The 20684-nt window shown below is 35.9% G+C and overlaps 2 protein-coding genes across 2 annotated transcripts; one reads left to right on the forward strand and one right to left on the reverse strand.

The window, feature by feature from the left end:
- Positions 1-1316: 1316 nt before the first annotated feature.
- LOC108201038 (acetylajmalan esterase-like) lies at positions 1317-10663 on the reverse strand. The gene is made up of 6 exons (XM_017369322.2): positions 10624-10663; positions 2833-3051; positions 2506-2718; positions 2257-2408; positions 1685-1958; positions 1317-1626 (listed from the first exon to the last, which is right to left on the reverse strand). Exons 2-6 carry the CDS (start codon positions 3041-3043, stop codon positions 1391-1393), a joined length of 1086 nt encoding a protein of 361 aa, XP_017224811.2. The 5' UTR covers positions 3044-3051; positions 10624-10663; the 3' UTR covers positions 1317-1390.
- A 1620-nt stretch (positions 10664-12283) lies between these two features.
- LOC108202140 (protein SOB FIVE-LIKE 5) lies at positions 12284-13487 on the forward strand. Its single transcript, XM_017370521.2, has 4 exons — positions 12284-12738; positions 12816-12899; positions 12980-13053; positions 13225-13487. Exons 1-4 carry the CDS (start codon positions 12394-12396, stop codon positions 13244-13246), a joined length of 525 nt encoding a protein of 174 aa, XP_017226010.1. The 5' UTR covers positions 12284-12393; the 3' UTR covers positions 13247-13487.
- The last annotated feature ends 7197 nt before the right edge of the window (positions 13488-20684 follow it).

Below are 20684 nucleotides of genomic sequence, written 5' to 3' on the forward strand. Positions count from 1 at the left end.
CAATGGTGTTGGCTATAATCGTTGGCTAAATTGAACCTGTAGCGCATTATGTAAAATTTGTTGAACCTGTAAGACATTGTGCTTCGATGGTATTGGCTATATTGGATGGCTATAATTTGAAAATAGTATGTTATTAATGTTTAGATTGTTATAAATATAATATATATCAGTTTAATATGGTAATAAATGATGTGTAATCACCCTACAGATTTCTTACAGGTCTGTAGAGGTTCGACAAATTTGGCCATCCATAGGAGGTTGGCTAAATTTATAGACAACAGGTCACTATGGTTGGAGTGTGAACTTTTGAAGTGGTTGGCTAAATTTTTTATTTTTGGCATGAAAACTCATCATTTAGCCAAGGGGTCTTCATGGTTGGAGATGCTCTAAGGGTATTTATATATGCAGAGAGACTTGTGTGCTACTCCTTCCCATAATTAAATAATCTGAAACAAAATCAGATTAAAACTTTCAAGCTACTATATTCCATAAATAATTTGAAACAAAATCAAATTCTGAAACTTGCTTCTAATATACCCGAAACTAAAAAAGATAGTTCTAATTTTTGATATTTTTCATCCAAAAATTCTAGAAAATTAGAAAAATATAACGGAATGATGTGAGAGGCGCCACCTACACGCCCCTCGCTTCTCCTTTATATCAAATTCTGAAACTTGCTTCTAATATACCCGAAACTAAAAAAGGTAGTTCTAATTTTTGAAATTTTTCATCCAAAAATTCTAGAAAATTAGAAAAATATAACGGAATGATTTGAGAGGCGCCACCTACACGCCCCTCGCTTCTCCTTTATATAATTATATTGATTGATTGTCGAATTTGTGGAGACACTTCTTCCTTGAGGCCAGAAAAAAAACTCTAGCCGTTTAAACTTTCTCCTCTCTACCAAGTTGGTAAGAGCATCTCCAACCATAGAGTACCCTTAGCTAAAATGTGAGTTGGCATACCATAATTAAAAATTATAGCCAACATCGTCAAAAAAGTACACTCCAACCACGCCCACCTGTTGTCTATAATTTTAGCCAACCTCCTATGGATGGCTAAATTTGTCGAACCTCTACAGGTCTGTAAGAAAATCTGTAGAATGATTGCACATCATTTATTACCATATTGAACTGATATATTCTATTTTAACAATTTGAAATATTAATAATATACTATTTTTAAATTATAGCCAACCAAGATAGCCAATACCATTGAAGCAAAATGTGTTACAGGTTCAGCAAATTTTACATAAAGTCTTACAGGTCCAATTTAGCCAACGATTATAGCCAACGCCGTTGGAGATGCTCTAAGTGATACTTACAGTGAAATAAGAGAAACTACAGAGTATATTGATTTGGTTGAGGGATTCAAACTTTACGCAGTCCCCCTAATAATATTTCGCTTCAGCAGCACAATTGAGCTTTGGTATCAAACCTGCTACAACCCAAGAGGCGAGAACACTGTGAGCTTTTTGTGTGAAATGCACTCCATCCCAGTTGATATATTGATCAGGATTTGAACATACTGGAACATTTGAGCCTCCACAGCCGTCAGTCGAGGAATCAATGCGGGAAGGGCCATCATTGCCGCAACAGCCTTCTAATGCAGATGTTGCATCAAATCCTGTAAAAAAAACATCAAATACATCTGGTTGACAAGTTTTAGTTAGAGTAAGAATTACCTAGCTGGTGAGCATTAGAAAGAAGCCATTTGAAGCCATTGAAGTAATCCGAATACACAATTGTAGCTAGGGAGTTTTCTTGTTGCAGCATGATAATTTTCCTCTGTAAATAGTCGTTGTGAAATGTAATGACATCGTTGAACTCTTTTACACATCCGTTTTCGTCGTAGGCTGATGTGTCATTGCTTTTGAAATCGGTAAGGATCACTGGAAGACATCCCATAGGAAAGATTCCTGGAATAATTACTTGAGAAGCTCCAAAACCAATGACTCTCTGGAATATGAAATGTTTCTTTAACAAAATCAGTACACGAAAGATAAGAGATTACAGGGAATCGGTAACTTAACAAAAACATTACTCCCTCTGTCCTATTCAATTCTTTATATTCTTTTTCACTGTTCGACACGCACTCTAATCCTCTTATAGAATATAGTTTTGTAACTAATTTTTAATATATTCTTTTTCTAATTAAAAATTAAAATGTTCTATTTTTATTTAAAAAAAAAGATATTAAAGTGTGTGTCGCGTCCCCGTCCCCAATATATACAACTCAGGGGACCAAAAAACTTACTTTTACTGCATTCTCAATTATTTCAGTAACGTCAGGCACCATATTTTGTACATCTCTAAATGTTTTGCCTCTTCGGTATGCGCTATGGTAATCATTTCTTCCAATTTCGCCGACCACAAACAAAGAATCATGTAGACTTCCAGGGCTACAGTCTGCATAAAGATTGAACCAGATTTACAATATTGAAATATCTACAAATCCTGAATCTTGCTAAATGTTAGATCACAGATATAATTCTTAAGAACGTACTTATGTTTGTGTTGCATTGTGAAGCAAAATGATTGGACATCCACTCAACTTGAACGCCAAGGGAATTATCGGTACCATCTAGCATAATGTCTTTCTCTGCCAAAGCCTTTGCCGACAATGCTGTAGCACCACCAACCGCAAAGTTCACACCGTGGGTAAAGTCCACGTCGTTTTTTAAATAGGGATTGAGCAACGGTATGCCAGCGGCTAATGCTGTTCAATTACCAAAAAGATTAAGACCACTGAAAAAAAGGAACCAACAATATTGCTGGAACCCCATAGTTACTCAAATGTCAGGTCCGGGAATAGAATGAAAAATTATTATACCAATGTAGTCGATCACCAGTAGTCCATCCGAATAACGGCCAGTTGGTCCGAGAAAAGTACTCTCACCGTAGGGAAGCCTGGAGGACGCAAGCATGGGATCCTGGACTACATCATTACCGGTGTCTGAAAAAGAAGCTCCAAATTGGTATATCCTACCGATCTTACAACTTCTAAATATACGAATATCCGGTAGCTTCAGATCGGAAGGCATTGCAGGTGCTGCATGGAGACAGAGTTGACAGATAATTATCTGTTGAAGGACTGTTAGTCTTTATGAATATAGCTGAGGGTTACTTTAGTCATTGCTGTGTAACAGAAAGTTAGTTAGAACCTTGCTGTATAAAACCAACTCTGTGACTAGCTTTCTTCTCAGGTTTTACAAAACTGTTATGAATATGAGTTGCATTTCGTGAGCATATACATCTTCATTTTGTCAATATGGTATCAGAGCATTGTATATGCAGATCGAGTGTAATTCTTCAATTTTTTTGTTAATTCGTGATCGCTGAGCGCTATTTCATCTTGTTGTTTTCTTCAAGCTTGATTTTCATGGCTGCTGGTGGTAGATTCACGTTTAGTGATATGCAGAATCCATTGTTTCTGCATCCTTCAGATGGACCTACATCTGTGATTGTATCGAAGCTTCAAGGTGCGAGTGATTTTCGCTCATGGAAGCGTTCGATTGAGATTCAACTTGCTTCAAAACGCAAGTTAGGGTTTGTTGATGGCAGTGTATTACGAAGCACTACTGATCTCGTTGATGCTGCACAGTGGGATACTTGTAACAATCTGGTAATCTCCTGGCTTCATAATAATGTTTCTGAGTCAATTCGCAATTCGATTCTCTATGTTACAAATGCTACTGAGATTTGGACTCTGTTAGAGAAGCGATTTATGCTTACTAATGGCTCAAGAAAGTACAAACTGAATAAGGATCTTTTTGAGTTAAAACAGAATCAGTTAACAATTGCTGAGTATTATACGAAATTGACTGGTATTTGGGATGAGATTGAGTGCTTGAATGTGTTGCCTGTTGTTGCTAATGTTACACCTGATATTTTGGCGTTGTTGAATAAAATCAATACTCTTAGAGATGAAGCTAAGTTGTTTCAATTTCTTAATGGATTGAATGAGTTTTATGCTTCTCAACGAAGTCAGTTGTTAATGATGATGCCTCTTCCAACTGTGGAAGTTGCCTGTGCTGCAATTCAGCAAGAGGAGTCACAACGTGAAATCTTGAATGTTGTTGCTCCATCCTCAGAATTTGAGAGTGCTGCTATGTTTAGTCAAGGGAATTCAGGTCAGGGGAAGGTGTTTGAGTGTACTGTTTGTCACAAAAAAGGCCATACATCAGATAGATGCTGGATGAAAATTGGTTACCCTAAGTGGCATGACAAGCATAAGCTGAAATCTGGGGGAAAATCTAGTACATCACAGCAGTCTAATAATCCTAAATGGTCTGGTAACAAAAGAATGAGTAATAATGCACAGCTTGGTTCCAATGGTGACTTGGAGAATGTTAACTTGACTTCTCAACAGTTGCAGCAGCTGTTGAAACTGATTCCACAAACGGACACTGATGATGAGCTTGATGAGGCCTTCTCTGGTATGGTAACTTGTTGTTTATCATCTGCTACTAGTGATGCTCAAACATGGATTGTTGATACAGGTGCTACTGACCACATGACTGCATTTTTGGACAGACTAGTTGACACTAAGAAAGCACCTTCTAACAGTGTGATAAATTTGCCTAACAATGGTGTTGCACAAATTACTCATGTTGGTAATTTGGTTCTGCAGAATGGCTTACTTCTGAAAGATGTGCTTTATGTTCCTAGTTTCAAACACAATCTGCTATCAATTCGAAAATTAGCACAAGACAATGATTGTTATGCTACTTTTACTCCAACTGAATGCATTGTTCTGTCCAATACCACAAAAACAGTTTTGGCTACTGGATTGATTGATCATGGTTTATACTGTTTTGTTGATTCTTTTAAGAGCTCTGCAAATGTGGCTACTCAGTCTGATTACTCTCTCTGGCACAAGAGACTTGGACATGTCTCTAAAACTACAATGCAGCATATGACACAGTTTAAGCATCTAACTGCAGACTCCAATAGTCAGGTGTGTCTTACTTGTCCACTAGCAAAATTCACTAAGCTTCCTTATCAGTCAAGTGCAAGTCATGCATCCAAACCTTTTGATCTTGTACATCTTGATACATGGGGTCCTTACAAGGTCTGTACAAGAGGTAACTTTCGTTACTTTCTTACTCTGGTAGATGACAATACACGTATGACTTGGGTTTATCTTTTACAACACAAGTCTGATTTCTTGGAAAGATTTGCTGCATTTCAACATTATGTACAAAATCATTTTAAATCCTCTGTTAAGACACTGCGCTCGGATAATGCTCCTGAGTTTGCTGATGCATCTGCTACTGCGTTTTACAACAAGAATGGTATAATTCATCAGACCTCTTGTCCATATAGACCACAACAGAATTCTAGAGTTGAACGTAAGCACCGTCAGATTCTGGAATTATCACGAGCCTTGAGATTTCAATCAGGATTGTCATTGATGTATTGGGGAGATTGTGTAATGGCAGCTGTTTATATCATGAATCGTTTGCCAACTACTGCTTTGAACAATAAAATTCCGTATGAGCTGCTGTTTGAAGAAAAGGTGGATTATACTGTGTTTAGGATATTTGGTTGCCTGGCAATGGTGGCTAATCCTGATCCAACAACAGATAAATTTGCCCCAAAGGCTGTACCATGTGTGTTTTTAGGATATCCTAATTTCAAAAAGGGGTATAAATTTCTGAATCTTCTCTCAAATACAATAACATTCTCCAGAGATGCAGAATTTCATGAAGATGTGTTTCCTCTAAATTCAAATGGTTCTAAACCATACATGGAACCTTTACCAGTTCCAATGCCTTCTTCTCCTGCATTTGTTGATGGTGATGAGTTTGTGGCTGCACCTCCATCCTCTACTGATACATCTACTGATACATCATCACAGGTTGTAACACCACCAGATCCTCCTCGACGATCACATAGAGTTACAAAACCTCCATCTTGGTTACAGGAGTACACCTCAACTGTCACACACAAAGCTGCAAATATAGCTCAGTCTGTTGTCTATGAGATTACACCTGAATTTAACTGTTTTCAAGCTACAATTTCACATGTTGAGGATCCAAAATTATTCTCTCAAGCAGTGCTTCATGATCATTGGGTTGCAGCAATGAATCTTGAGCTTGATGCATTGGAACGAAATGGAACTTGGGAGATTGTTGAGTTACCTCCAAATAAGAAGTCAATTGGAAGCATGTGGCTGTTTAAAACGAAATTTAAACCTGATGGCAGCATTGAGCGTTATAAAAGCAGGTTGGTGGTGCTTGGTTGTAAGCAACAATACGGGGTGGATTATGAAGAAACGTTTGCTCCCGTGGCAAAGATGTCAACTGTACGTGCCTTACTAGCAGTTGCTGCTGTGTATAATTGGACAACTGTACAAATGGATGTTACGAACGCATTTTTGTATGGTGATCTTGATGAGGATGTTTATATGACATTGCCCCAGGGATACTCTTATTTTGGAAGTCGAATCAAAACTGGTCAGGTGAGTTCTGCAGATGCTAAAACCAGAACAAAATGGGTGTGCAAATTGCTTAAAAGTCTCTATGGTTTGAGACAGGCACCACGACAGTGGTTTAAGAAGCTGTCAGATACATTGATTTCACTTGGGTTTAGTCAATCTCAAAGTGATGCTAGTTTGTTTACTAAAATCACTGACATCTCCACAACTCTGATTCTGATTTATGTGGATGATCTTCTAATTGCTGGGGATTGTGAGACTGCTATTGATGATCTAAAGAGCATGCTGTCACAAGCTTTTCATATGAAGGACTTGGGTGCTGTCAATTATTTCCTTGGTCTGGAAATTGCAAGAAGTCCAGCTGGTTTCTTTGTTTCTCAGCATAAATATGTTACTGATTTGCTCAAGGAATTTCATATGGATACTGCTACTTCTGTCAAGGTACCACTAGATTGTCACTTGAAGCTCACTCCACACACAGGTGATCTATTACAGAATCCTAGTGAATATCAGCGCTTGATGGGAAAACTGATCTACCTGACGGTTACTCGACCTGATATAACCTTTGCTGTTCATGTTTTAAGTCAGTTTATGCATCAGCCTATGACTACTCACATGCAGGCTGCTAAGAAATTGCTGCGTTATTTGCGTGGTACATCTCAGCAGGGCATTTTACTGGCTGCTTCATCTGCTGTGCAACTCAAGGCATTCTGTGATAGTGACTGGGCTAGTTGCCCTACTACAAGGAGGTCAACTACAGGTTTTTGTATCATGCTTGGCTCGAGTCCAATTTCCTGGAAAAGCAAAAAACAAGCTGTTGTGGCTCGATCTACTGCAGAGGCTGAATATCGTGCGATGGCTATGACTGCATGTGAAGTGACCTGGTTGCATGCTTTGTTGAAGGACATGGGCATCAAAAATCTTCCATCCACTGCCTTGTACTGTGATAATCAAGCAGCTATCTCTCTTGCTGCAAATCCTGTTCTTCACGAGCGTACTAAACATATTGAAGTCGACTGCCATTTTGTTCGAGACAAGCTCAAGTCTGGTGAAATGTTTACTCAGCATGTTTCTACCTCTGAACAAGTTGCTGATATACTCACAAAACAACTGTCCGCACATCAGCAGTCATATCTTCTGTCCAAGCTTGGAGCTGTTTCATCTCCAGCTCAGCTTGAAGGGGCGTGTTGAAGGACTGTTAGTCTTTATGAATATAGCTGAGGGTTACTTTAGTCATTGCTGTGTAACAGAAAGTTAGTTAGAACCTTGCTGTATAAAACCAACTCTGTGACTAGCTTTCTTCTCAGGTTTTACAAAACTGTTATGAATATGAGTTGCATTTCGTGAGCATATACATCTTCATTTTGTCAATATTATCCATAGCTGAAGGACCACTTTGGAAGAAGATACAGCAAGTATCATTTCAAATCTATTGAATTTGATAATGCAAGCAACCTACACAGAATTGAGTCTCTCGGTACTATCTCATGATCACGGTCTGTTTATTTATCACAATTATTCACTAAAAATTATTTATTTAGATATTATTTATGCCGCTGCTATTGGCTAGTGAAGCACAAATGGGAAGAATCCTAGTGGCCTGTAGAATAACACGTGATAAAGTATTTTACAGAAGTTGCAATCGTACTAGATTAGGCCAGCCATCCTGATGTCGACGGTAAACACTTAAAAGCTGGTTTGGGGCCTCCTTAACAAATGAACGACGAATGCTTATAGTTTAAATCGTTCGTGTAATAGTTTAAACTCAACTTCACAGATGGATTTCATGCAAGTTAATGTAAAAAGGGCCTGGAAGAAGTGAAAATTATCTGCCCTGCAACAGGCAACCATCAGGAAGAAGGAATTGTCCTCTAAAACGTAAAACGTATTCAAATAATGTTCATGGCACTACAATGATTTAGAGAGAGATGCGTGTACATCAAGTTTAATAAATTAGGAAAATCGACAACTCCTGATGCTTAGGTAGAAGTTGAAGTTGTTTCAGCAATTTACAATCAATGATTACAATGTTAATCAAGTAACTCTGACTAATGGTACAATGTAAGACAACAATGAATATGTCGATGTGCTACAACCTCAGTTATGTGAGAGATGATTAATTATCACAAATATACAAGGGTCCTTTGGTTCAGGGGATCTATGAGTTTTGTTTAGTTCACTGGGTTGTTTGGTGTTTTATTTAAATATTAATGTTTAATACAAGAATAACTAATGATGTAAAAATATATTATAATAATAATTTAATTAATTAGTATAAATCAATAAATTATGTTTTTAGATTGAGTATATATATTGATTTCAACTCTCAACTCAACACATAATATCTATATATCATACGTTAAATCATTTCACCTTAACCCGATTCCTTATTACAACTCATACCACTTCGCGAACCAATCGACACTAGTCCTCAAATATTTTAGCAACAATCCATGGAAATTAGGGGATAGAAAAATGCTTGAGCACCAAAAAAAATTTCTAAAATAAATCTCAAATGACAAGTGTCATGATTTAATTTACAATAACTCTATTAAATATAATATGTCCCAAGTTCATCACAATAGCTAACAGATGCACAGGGTTGGAGATGCTCTAAAGGGCTGTTTTTGATAAATCAATAGCCTCCTTGGTAAATTCTAGCCTCTTCTCTCCCTTCTATTTCCAGCCGTCGTCGGAGATTTCATCAATTTTCACTGATGAAAAGCTCTGAATCAGTAAATTTCTCTTGATTTGTTCTCGTTTTCTCAATAATACTCCCTACCGGTTCCAAGATTTTAGATCTACTCGATTTTCAAAATTTTGATTTGGTAATAAATCAATTGAGATGAGTAAATGATGGGTTAAGCGATTGCGATTCAATCTTAGCCATAACAGTGATTACATATATTTATATTCGATAAGGTAAGGATCGTGTGAATTGACCCCACGACAATGGTATGTGTTTTCACGTGCCTCGAATATTTATTTCGGTATTTTACTGTTGATTCTTGATTTCAGGTAATTTCAGGTGTTGCAATCCCTACATAACTTCTTTAATTTTTCAGGTTTTCATCCCAAAAAAAATTATTAATCACTTTGGCTTCGTTTTTTTGTTGGAATATATTTTTCATGAAGATTTTAGGATTGGCCAAAAAAAATATGGTTTCTTGAAAATATGGCTCAGCACCGTTGAAATTTAATATCCCGGAATATTAGCAGGATAAAATCTCGAATATTTCTATTTATCCCGGAAATATGTATCATGACTGATGACATAGTAATTTATCCCCGAGTCCATGACTGATGACATAGTAATTTATCCCCGAGTCCAGGTCTTGTCTGATGGCCCGTGAGCTTAGATAGACATTAGTACTCCCTCCGTCCCATGGTTGTTTACGTTCATTGTTTGCACGCATTTTGAGACTCTTTTAAAGTATCGTTTCATAACCATTTTTAAATTTTTTTTGAAAAAAAGTTTAAACATCAAACTTTTATTAGAGAAAAAAAATTAAAAAATATACTGTGGAACTATACTTTAAATGAGTGTGGAAAACGTGTCAAAAAATAACGTAAAGAAATGAGAGGGACAGAGGGAGTAATTTTGAAGGAAATCCCATCAAACACAAATTTAAGAAAATTATTATTACCTATAGAATGAACAAGTGGAATCATACAACAGATTCAGTACTAGAGTGACATGGATTACTGCACTTTGGCAGCAAATCCCAGAAAACTCTGCAGTTTCACTACACCATAAAAGGCTTATAGCAACGCGGGAGAACCATTGCCCAAAGTGCTATATATGTTGCAATAGGTTCTATAGCAACAAAAGTGCTAAATTTTGGCGTTGCATCTGACCGCGTTGCAATTGGTGGATTTAGCAACAAATATATCCCCATACAGCAATGAAATTATTTTATTGCAATATCGATATAGCAACAAATGTTTGTCTACAGCAACGCATTCCTTGTATTGCATTAGCTTAATTTTGTTTCATTTGTATGACTTTAAGGCAACAAATATTAGACCAATTGCAATGAATTAACAAGCCCTGATTGAAGCCCTAATCAACAAAGAAGCACTAATTTAAACACCCATTTCGATTTACGAACAAATAAACATCGATTGAAGGAGTAAAATTGATTTGGGGAAGAAAATCGACTATACAGTTCAGTTATTTACCTATGAGCTTGAATGTTGTTCGAGCAATTGAGTGGGTTCTTCGAGCCTCTAGCTTGAATCTCCCTGGCCACCCTCTTTCTCGCGCGCTTGTAGTCGCCTAAGACCTGAGTGCTCAGCTTCAATCTTCACATAATAATGTATGTAATAATATAATAAGTAATAATATTAATAATAACAATGTATGTGTTGACTGGGGTGGAAAGTCCCACAAAAAAAAGAAGGAAAGCCCCGTTTATTTTTGCAACCCGGGAAACTTTTGGGCCCAAAATTTTGAACTCTATTGCAACAATTATAGAAACTCGTTGCAGCTGCTATAGATTTTTCAAATAATTACACTCATTCGTAACATATTTTAAAAATATTGCAACAACTATAAGTTTGTCAAAATTTGTTAAGAAACAACAACGATTTTTATGAGCAAATTTCTGACTTGGCATTGCTATAGCCTTTTTATGGTGTAATGTTTCCAGCACACACTTATTATGTTTCTGGTTTGACAAGTCAAAACTTATTGCATGTCCATGAACATCTCAATGCAGGCTCTCACTCATTAGCATATATATAAAAGCAACTAAAATCTAAGAGAGATGAGGGATGGAGGGAGCGAGAGGGAGGGAATGGAGGGAGAGAGAGAGATGTTTAGAAAATGGAGGGGGAGAGAGAGAGGTGCATGTTTAGAAAATTAAGTTCGGTAAACTAGACATAATCCTTTTAAAACATTGACTCATCGAGGGCTCTGCAGATAAGGTTGCAAATTTTAGCTACAATAATGTACATACGCGCATGTGCCGATTACATAATTGTACACATACCCTTGTTAAGAATGTGCGAGGGGGATAAGTGTCCAAACACTGAGGAAAACTGGACGTCTCCTCTTTATGTCAAGGGCGTACACATTGCATAGCTGTCTAGCATGTGAGGCCATTCTCACAAATTACATGTCTTAGTCCAGGCTCATATATGGTCATCTGCATTCTGTACTCAGGACCTGCAGCTGATAGTACACAATTTGCCGAAAATTTATATTTCAAATATTTTAGCCTCGGGTTTTTTCGACATTAGCCATAAATGTTACTGCGAAAATCATGGACACATGCACACATAACTGACATCCACAAAAGTCATCCCCAACTGGCATTTTTTGATTCATTAGCATGGAGAGCAACGAGTGATCCGGGACCAATTAACTCCGTAGTTTTAGATTCTAGTGGGATCCCCTACTGGATTTTCCTCCCTCCGGCCCTCCCTATATCTTGTTTCTTCTGGTTTAATTTAGCTACCAAATTGGGTTTCCTAATTAGTACTCGGACAATATTCGGATATTTAAATGACGATATGGAAATGAAACTAGTATTTGAATTTTCATGGCGAATGGGTAATGCTACATCCCCCAAAAAAATTTCCAAAATCTTTTTACCGAATGATATGGCAGACAAGTGGAAGATTGTGATTGGGTGATTGATGTACATATAGGGGTCTAATTATTATTGGAGTGAATACAGCAAATCAAACTTCGGCACATCATTTGGGAATAATATTTGGGACGATATTTTGGGGACCTAGCATTTTCCATGGCGAATATGAGTCCTGCTGATTTCCGCTCTTTAAAACATTAGTTAATAATTGGTTTAATCAAAAAGCTACCCTCCTCAATAAAAAAACCTCATTAGCATAACCTATTCCGTACAATTAAACAAGGAGTACTTCACATCAATCTATATATATGCAACAAGCAAACCCAGGCCATCTTAAAACCTCATTTACAAAGAAATGAATTCATTATTTGAGAGAGAATGCAGTAGTGGATATGAATCTGGTTGGACAATATACTTCGAACACGAAAATTCTCTTCTTTCTCCGCATCAAAAGAGTGCCAATTTTTACATCACAGAAGATCATGATGAAGAAGATTCATCGATGGTGTCTGACGCATCCTCAGGGCCGCCACATATTTGCGACGACGGTAACTTCTTTATTTATCCACCGAATGATGTTATGTTCCCTGAGAAAAATGGCCAGAGGAAGAAAAACCACGACCTTCGTCGAAAAAAAGATCAAGAACAAGTTTCTTTTCTTGATGATACTGCTAGCTCACCTATCTTCAATTTATCTACGGTAAGTTCAACATATTGACCTCGTGTATTACGCATTGTTATATATCGATGAAAACTAATTTTGTTAGATAATTGCAGAACAATTTAGCATCCTCCAACGTCGAAACTTCGACAGAGACCATGTTAAGCTTCTCACAGGGGCACTCTTCAACTCAATTTGAGGTACTTGTGGAGTTCATATCTCGTATCTTTCATACTGGCATGAGAACTTCTAAGTTCTTAAGCTGTACAAGTTTTCGCAGGGTAAATCTAGATTCCAAGGGCATTATGGTTGCGGCAAGTCTCCTGCATCCGGTGAAAAACTGCAACAATATCAGTTGAGTAATGGTTACTCATAATATGTTCTTGAAATAATGCACAATTAACATTTTGTAATATATAAAATATATTAATTAATCGTCTTTAATTACCGCGGTACGTTTTGGCCATTTTTCTTGTAGCGTAAATTTCTAACAAGAAATTAGTTTCTGGATTTGTCTCCCAACAGGTGGAATGGAAAGAAGAGATGAAGAACAACTCACAACAAAGCTGCAGCTGAGCTGCTAAAGATGAATATCTGGATCTAAATTTTTAACTTTTTTCAATTTTACTCATTTGTTGTCAATTTTATAGCTAGGTAACAATCCAGAAAAAGTAGGAAAAAAACTTCGGGCTTCTCAAAATTCCGTCGTAAATAGACATGTGTGTTGTAACGAAAATATTTCATGTATTATAATATTTCATTTCCTTATGAATTAAAATTTATTGTCTCGTGTGTATCTTGGACAAGACATTGATGTCTCTCAAGTTCCAGACATGGATGAAACAACCTAATTGTATTGCTTCCCTGATGAAACAAAAGTAGGTGGAAAATTATATCAGGAAAATAAAATAATAGTAGTAGAGATTTCGAATTGATTTCTGCATATATTCCTGAATGTCATTATTTAATTCGTGTTATTCATGTGTTTAAATGAATACTTCTTTATTTTTGATAATCTATGAGGTACATATTCAATTAGTTTTCGTCAACTAAATTAATTAATCGGATCCAATTCAGAGTCCGTAGCATTTACTGATAAAATTAATACATCGATAAGGAAGAGGAAAGAAATGCCAAACTTATGTTTAAATATCTCATATGCATCCTTTCATGAGCTTTTTTTAAGTTTACAGATCCTGCCTCAGATCTTCCTGACCCAAAGAAACATGCTTCAGTTTATATAATATTGCCATATTTATCTCATTTGGAATGGTGTTATTAGTTTATTTTATATTTAAGCATGAAGAAGATGTTCAGGGGCTGCAGTTTTGGACTTGTATGGCATGGACAATTATTTGCGTCTTTTCATTTTAATATTGGATCAACTATTCTCAGTCAATTTCAGTTCCCTTAAACAACTATCGATGTTGTCTGTGTTTGTTGAGATGAATGAATATGAATACTTTAAGATTATATATAATTATATTATGAGTAAAAGCTAAAAGGTTGGTTTTGAAAGTCTGACTTTTAAAATTACGATTCCAATTGCTACTTCTCCGCTCTTAAACTTTCACTACTAGAAACTGGACCATTTACGACGGATAACTTACGACGGATCTGCGGACCGCGCGCGATGTCACGACAAGAATCAATTATCCGTCATAAGTTGTTACAACAGATAAAAAAAAAAAAAAAGTTGCTTATTTAAATATTTTCCCTAATTTAAAAAAAAAATCAAAAGCACCAGTTCTTACACCGACGTCGTTTTATTGGAGCTTACGACGGAGAGAACATGATCCATCGTAAATTTCATGAATTTAAATTTTTTAATTCACCAACAGTAATTAATGCTAGCAGCCACATTTAAATTGACCGTAGCGGAATAATATATTTAAATGAATAATATATTTACTTCTATCGTAATATAACTACCGACGAACATTCAGTTGCAAGATCAAAGTTGTTCAAACAAAAATCTAGGGCCCACAACGTACATACGACGGAAACTACCGTCATAAATTGGTAAACTTATTACGACGAATAGTACGTCGTAAGCTCAAAATTGCCCAAACAAAAGTCTCGGGCCCACAACTTACATACGGGGAACTTCCGTCATAAATTGGTAAACTTACGACGGTTTATAATACTTACGACGCATGTTGGACATTGTGACGTTTTTCGGAACTTACTATTTGACCAAAAGCGACGGAAAAAGTTCGATGGTAAATTACGAACTTATGCCGGAATTGTGTTCTAATATCCGTCATAAAAACCCAGTTTTGTTGTAATATTTCTTTCCCTCCACTAATTAAGTCTCTATTGTTCTCCCTTTTTGCTCCTATTTACAATGTCTTTTTAATAAAATCGAGATCTGATCTTTTTAGATGAGTTCATATTGAGTACCTTGTCATTTAGGTGTTAGTCATAGCCATCTTTATAGGAGGTTAGTGTTTTATGTTTTTTAATATTTTTGTGTGACATATCATGAATTTCGGTAAATTTTTAAGGACTTGTATGATATTTCGAGTGATCTGTAAGACTTGCATCAATTATGAGATCGATACTCCAAAGGCTCACCTTTCACAACAAAGAATTATTCATATTTTTGGTGCATTTTTTGCTCCGATATCTCTATCCCTGCTCCTCTGCTTTAACCAATTAATTTTATTCAATTCTTATCGGTCACACACAACATTAATCCCCATAAAAATGAGGCTTGATATGTACATGGATTAATCCAAATCCATTTCCATATTTTAAGTGTGCCAATGCTTGATTTGACTAATGTGGATTAGTCAGAGTTAGGCACCATGCACCAAACAAACATAGACCCTCACATGTGTGGCATAGAAAGGCTATGATAGATGCAGAAGTTGAGCCTATATTGTGAGAATTGAGAAAAGACTTTTTCCATAAAAACGCCTATTTTTGGACAACATTGTAATTTTTCTTTCAAACGTTGGAACTTTTGCAGATACTGAGATCGCGGCAATTACGTTAATTTAAAAATACTAGGAGTTGATATATTACAAGAAAAACGGCTAATTTTGACCAGAAATTATTTTCGACCATATGAGTAAACTTTTAAAAATAATTAATTTATATTGTTGAATTAAAAGTGACTCTATGGCCAGTTGAATATAAAACTAGTCGAAAATAAATAATATCTATTGTAATATCATTGATTTCGACTAACCTAATATCCTCAGTAGGTTAGTTACCCAGAGGCAAGTTACAGAAAAATAGAATAATATGATCATGATGCACATCTACTTTCTTCACTTTAATCTTAGTATCACTAAAAAAACAGGATAAAACCGATCGACGTGAAAAAAGTGTCGGGTTAAAACTGACCGGCTAAATTCGGTCGGTTTTAACGAGAACGACGTCGTTTTGCCTTGCTGGCAACACCACGACATATTTTAACCGACCACCATCAGTACAGTCGGTTTTATAGCTGACGTGTCCATGTCTAAACCGACCAGATCATCGGTCGGTTATGTATTTGTGCAAATTTAATTAATTTCTAAAAAAATTATAAGCCAAGACGACGGCGTTTTAACTCAGAAAACAAAACCGACCGATGGCGGTCGGTTTTGAACCTATTATATATATATATATATATATATATATATATATATATATATATATATATATACATATATATATTTTATTTATTTGGAAAATGGGTTATATATACTCGTCACAGAAGAGGTTACGACATCATTTTAGGTTAAAATGCATAACCGACAGGTGCCGGTCGGTTTTAACCCGTATTTAATTTTTTGCTAAACCACCATCTTCCTCATCACCAGTCTCCTTTTTCCCCACCATCTCATTTTCTTTCTCTCCTTTCCCAAAATTTTACACCCTCTCCCAAAATCTCTCTCTACCTAAACCTCTCTCTTTCCCTCTCTTTATATAAAAAATTTTCTCCGTCTCTACCTAAATCTCTCTCTAAAACAGACCAATGCAGGCGTTCTGCTCGTTAACTGACCACCGACGACGGTCGGTTATGAGTGGTCGGTTTTACACACCTGTGCGCATACTGCTCTATACCCGACCAATACTTATATCCGACCACCAGTTGGTCAGTTTTGACATGTTCCAAAGATTGTCCACCATATTTGGTCAAATTTTTGGAGCTCATTCTAACCGACCACCGTCAGTCGGTTATAATGAGCTCCAAAAATTTGACTTTTTTGGTCAAACTTTTATAACCGACCACTGTCGGTCGGTTATAATGCCATTCAAATTTCTTGACCATATTTGGTCAAACATTATAACCGACCGTCGGTGGTCGATACGATTAAGAGGTTACACATGGCAGTTGCGTCCACGCGACTCCAGATGGCAGTGTAGGACCTGAAGCAGCAAATTTTTGCAATCGGGAAAACCGACCACCAAGACGGTCGGTTTGAGGCCTTAAACCGGACCAATGAGTCATAACCGACCAGATTAAAACTGACCACCGATATTGGTCGGTTTAGACGTAAAACCGACCGTTTTAGATCGTAACCGACCGTTTTTGACGGTCGGTTTTGTCCTCTCTTTTTTAATGTACAGGCAACTAGTGATGATGCTAATTTGTTAGCATTGACAATTTAAATGATAAACTTATATATTTTGATAAATGAATTTTAATGACAGTTATAGATATTTTTTTTTTGCTAACTGAGTGATAGATATATCACTGTTATAAACATTTAACATGTATTTTGGTAATTTGGCGATGACAACTAATGATATATATTAGATGTAATTTTCATTTTGTTTCAAATTGTAATATTAGATGAGTCGATAACATCTAGTTAGAGCATCTCCGACCATGAGAATCCCTTAACTAAGAGCTTAGTTGGCTTATCAAAAATAAAAATTATAGCCAACGCATTCAAAAAACGACACTCCAACCATGCCCACCAGTTGTCTATAATTATAACCAACCGGTTATGAATCACTAAATTTGTTGAATGTCTACAGGTCTCTAATAAATCGGTAGGAAAATTATACATCTATATTATCATATTAAACTGATATATTCTATTTATAACATTCTAAATATTAATAACATACAATTTTTAAATTATAGCCAACCAATATAGTCAATACCATCGAAGCACAATGTCTTACATATTCAACAAATTTGACAGTCTAATTTAGCCAACGATTATAGTCAACGCAGTTGGAAATGCTCTTGATCTGTTATCTTGGTTTGTTAGTTGACGGTTGGGTTTGTATAGAGAGAGAGAGATAGAGGGTATGCACAAATGATACTTTCTAAATTTATGGTACAGTATTTTTGACCGAGAGATGGGAATGGTAAATTAAATCCAACCATCTATTTTTGACATATACGGTCAAAATAATAATTATGCACAGAAACTAAATTATGATATCAACTAAATTGAGAAAGATTTAATAGTTTTGGCGAATTTCAGGCGGTGAATTGAAATTTCAATTTTTCGTTTAAGTTTAGAAATTTTGGTCAGAAGATTCTGCTAGATAACTTCCTCTCAAAAGACGGTCGAGAAAAACAGTCGAAATTATACAAGTTTTATTATATTTTATTTTCAATTCGGTTATTTTTGACTCGGTTACTTTCGGTCGAAAAAGATCTATTTCAATAAAAAAGTTCGAAAATTATCTTTTTCGACCATTTTCTACGATTGAAAATGATCATCTTTCCGGTAATGACAGAAATTAATTTCACAAATATTAATATACATAAAAATAAACATTATGTATATTGAAGTGCTATGGAGATTGTTTTTAAGAGAGCATGCATATTCTGCAATTTAAACATTATGAGATTTATAATTTTACAAATCATAATTTATATAAATTATCATTTGATTAAAAACTTGAAAATCATATATGTTTTGCAAGTGGCACATTGCAAAATATAGGTTCTCCAACATGTGTCAAGCTTGCAAAATGTATATTTATTTTAATTATCACTTAAATAATACTATTCACATACCAAGTTTTATAAAATAATAAATTTTATAATGTTTTGATTGCAGAAATGTATAGTCTCCGAGGTCTCATGTAAGAAGCGGTTTTCATGAAACTTATATTATGTATGTACTTCAAAAGATATATTTATATTTTACCAAATAATCAAATTAAAAAATTCAATAAACATAACAATTTATATTATAATTATTTATTAGACAATTATTATATTATAAAATATGACTATTGATAATATATTCAACTAGTTATTAAACTAGTTATTAACATAAATCACATGAACAGTCACGGTCTGCGAGGATTGGTTCAGCTGGTTGATTACGCTGGAAATATTGGTTTAGTAACTTTTGTATCCCCTCATGTAGTGAAGTGCTTGAAATTACATATTTACCCGGTTTCTCAAAAAACACTCTTCGTCGTCATCCAAGTCCTGGTTTCAATTTTACCCTTTTCGAGATTTATACAGTGCCATTCGTTTCGATGCAATCATGCATGCAACGATTGAATGTAAATGAGCATGGGAAGAGACATATTTGTCCCACAACCCACCACCAAAACAAAGCCATTTTTTCGCATTGACCACACGCACAAGCCAAGTGTAGGGACTCTGGTGTCCTTGTCCTAAAATAACACCACTCATAGTGTAACGCAAAGTTTCACCGAGGACCTGTTCCCACTTCTCATGACAACACTATTTCCTTCTCCAGAGAACAAGGAATTGGCTTCCCTCTCATCTACTTTGCGCCATGCTCCTCTTCTAATCAGTGTATATAAAGCTAATAGAGGCTGGCCCGGGATGCATGTGGCTTAGAACAGTGATAAGTGTCTACATGCACGTAGCCAAAACTCTCTGCACCATGATTTACCTTGCCTTTTGAGTTTTCGGCCAATACATGTTGGACCTTGTGACGTTTTTGAAACTTACTATACTTTGAGCAAAAATGACGGAAATAGTCCGTCGTAAATTACGAACTTACGACGGATATGAGCCTTAATTCTTTCGTAAATAGGCCAGTATGTTGTAGTTTTCAGCTACTAAAATTATAGTTTGTACAGAGCACACCATGTCTAAGTTCATGGTCCTGATCATGCATGGGAAAGGACCTAGCTAGCAAGGGTGAGGGGTACTAAAACCCCCCAAAATATTGTAAAATTTAATTTAGCTTCCAAAAAATTATTGTAAATTAGACTTATATTTTCTATGTTGTATTTATGTTCTATGTTATGAATTCGAATGATGTTGATACTAATTATATTCGACAATTCACCACACTGCACACGTCGATCTCAAATTACTTGCTATCTGTAATTATATAATATCAGTTGTAGTCTTGCTAATCTAAACTAAGTTGAATTTCAGATTCTGGCCCGATTTTTCTGTAATAAAATTAGCTTTAAGCCCCTTCTAACAGCATAGTTATTACATAACCTAACTGTTTTATACCCTAAAGTTTTATAAACCTCACAATGCTTGCATAATATCAAGGATTCCTCCCCCTAAAAATCAGGTAGCTAGCTTTCATATGATAAGAGTACAAGTACAGACCACATATGGACTTTAAAACCTTATCATCAAAGTACAGTACAAGAAGTTGTACTGCACTATTAAAGTAGCACATGATGCATGAAGATAGATATCTTAAAAATGACTTGTGAACTCATCAATCGACATCATATCCCTGTCTTTAATTTTGCACAACTGATAGAGGTAGAAATAAATAATCAAAACGATCAAAACAGTAAACACACTGATTCACCAACGAAAACAAGAAATATTTCTATCCGAAACACATTAACTCAATCGTTGTTCTTAAGGTTGGAGGCATAATTATCAGATAAGTATTTTGATAGAGTATATAAATGTAGGTTGTTCACGAAACGAGCAGTTCAACTTCGAGCTCGGTACGATAAGAGCTCGGTTCGGCTTGGTTCATTAAGAACTCGAGCATAAATATGTTGGTTAACAAAACGAGCTCGAGCCGAGCTTTTAGTGTATTCGGCTCGAGCTCGGC

This window comes from Daucus carota, chromosome 9, assembly GCF_001625215.2.
Source record: "Daucus carota subsp. sativus chromosome 9, DH1 v3.0, whole genome shotgun sequence".
NCBI lineage: Eukaryota > Viridiplantae > Streptophyta > Magnoliopsida > Apiales > Apiaceae > Daucus > Daucus carota.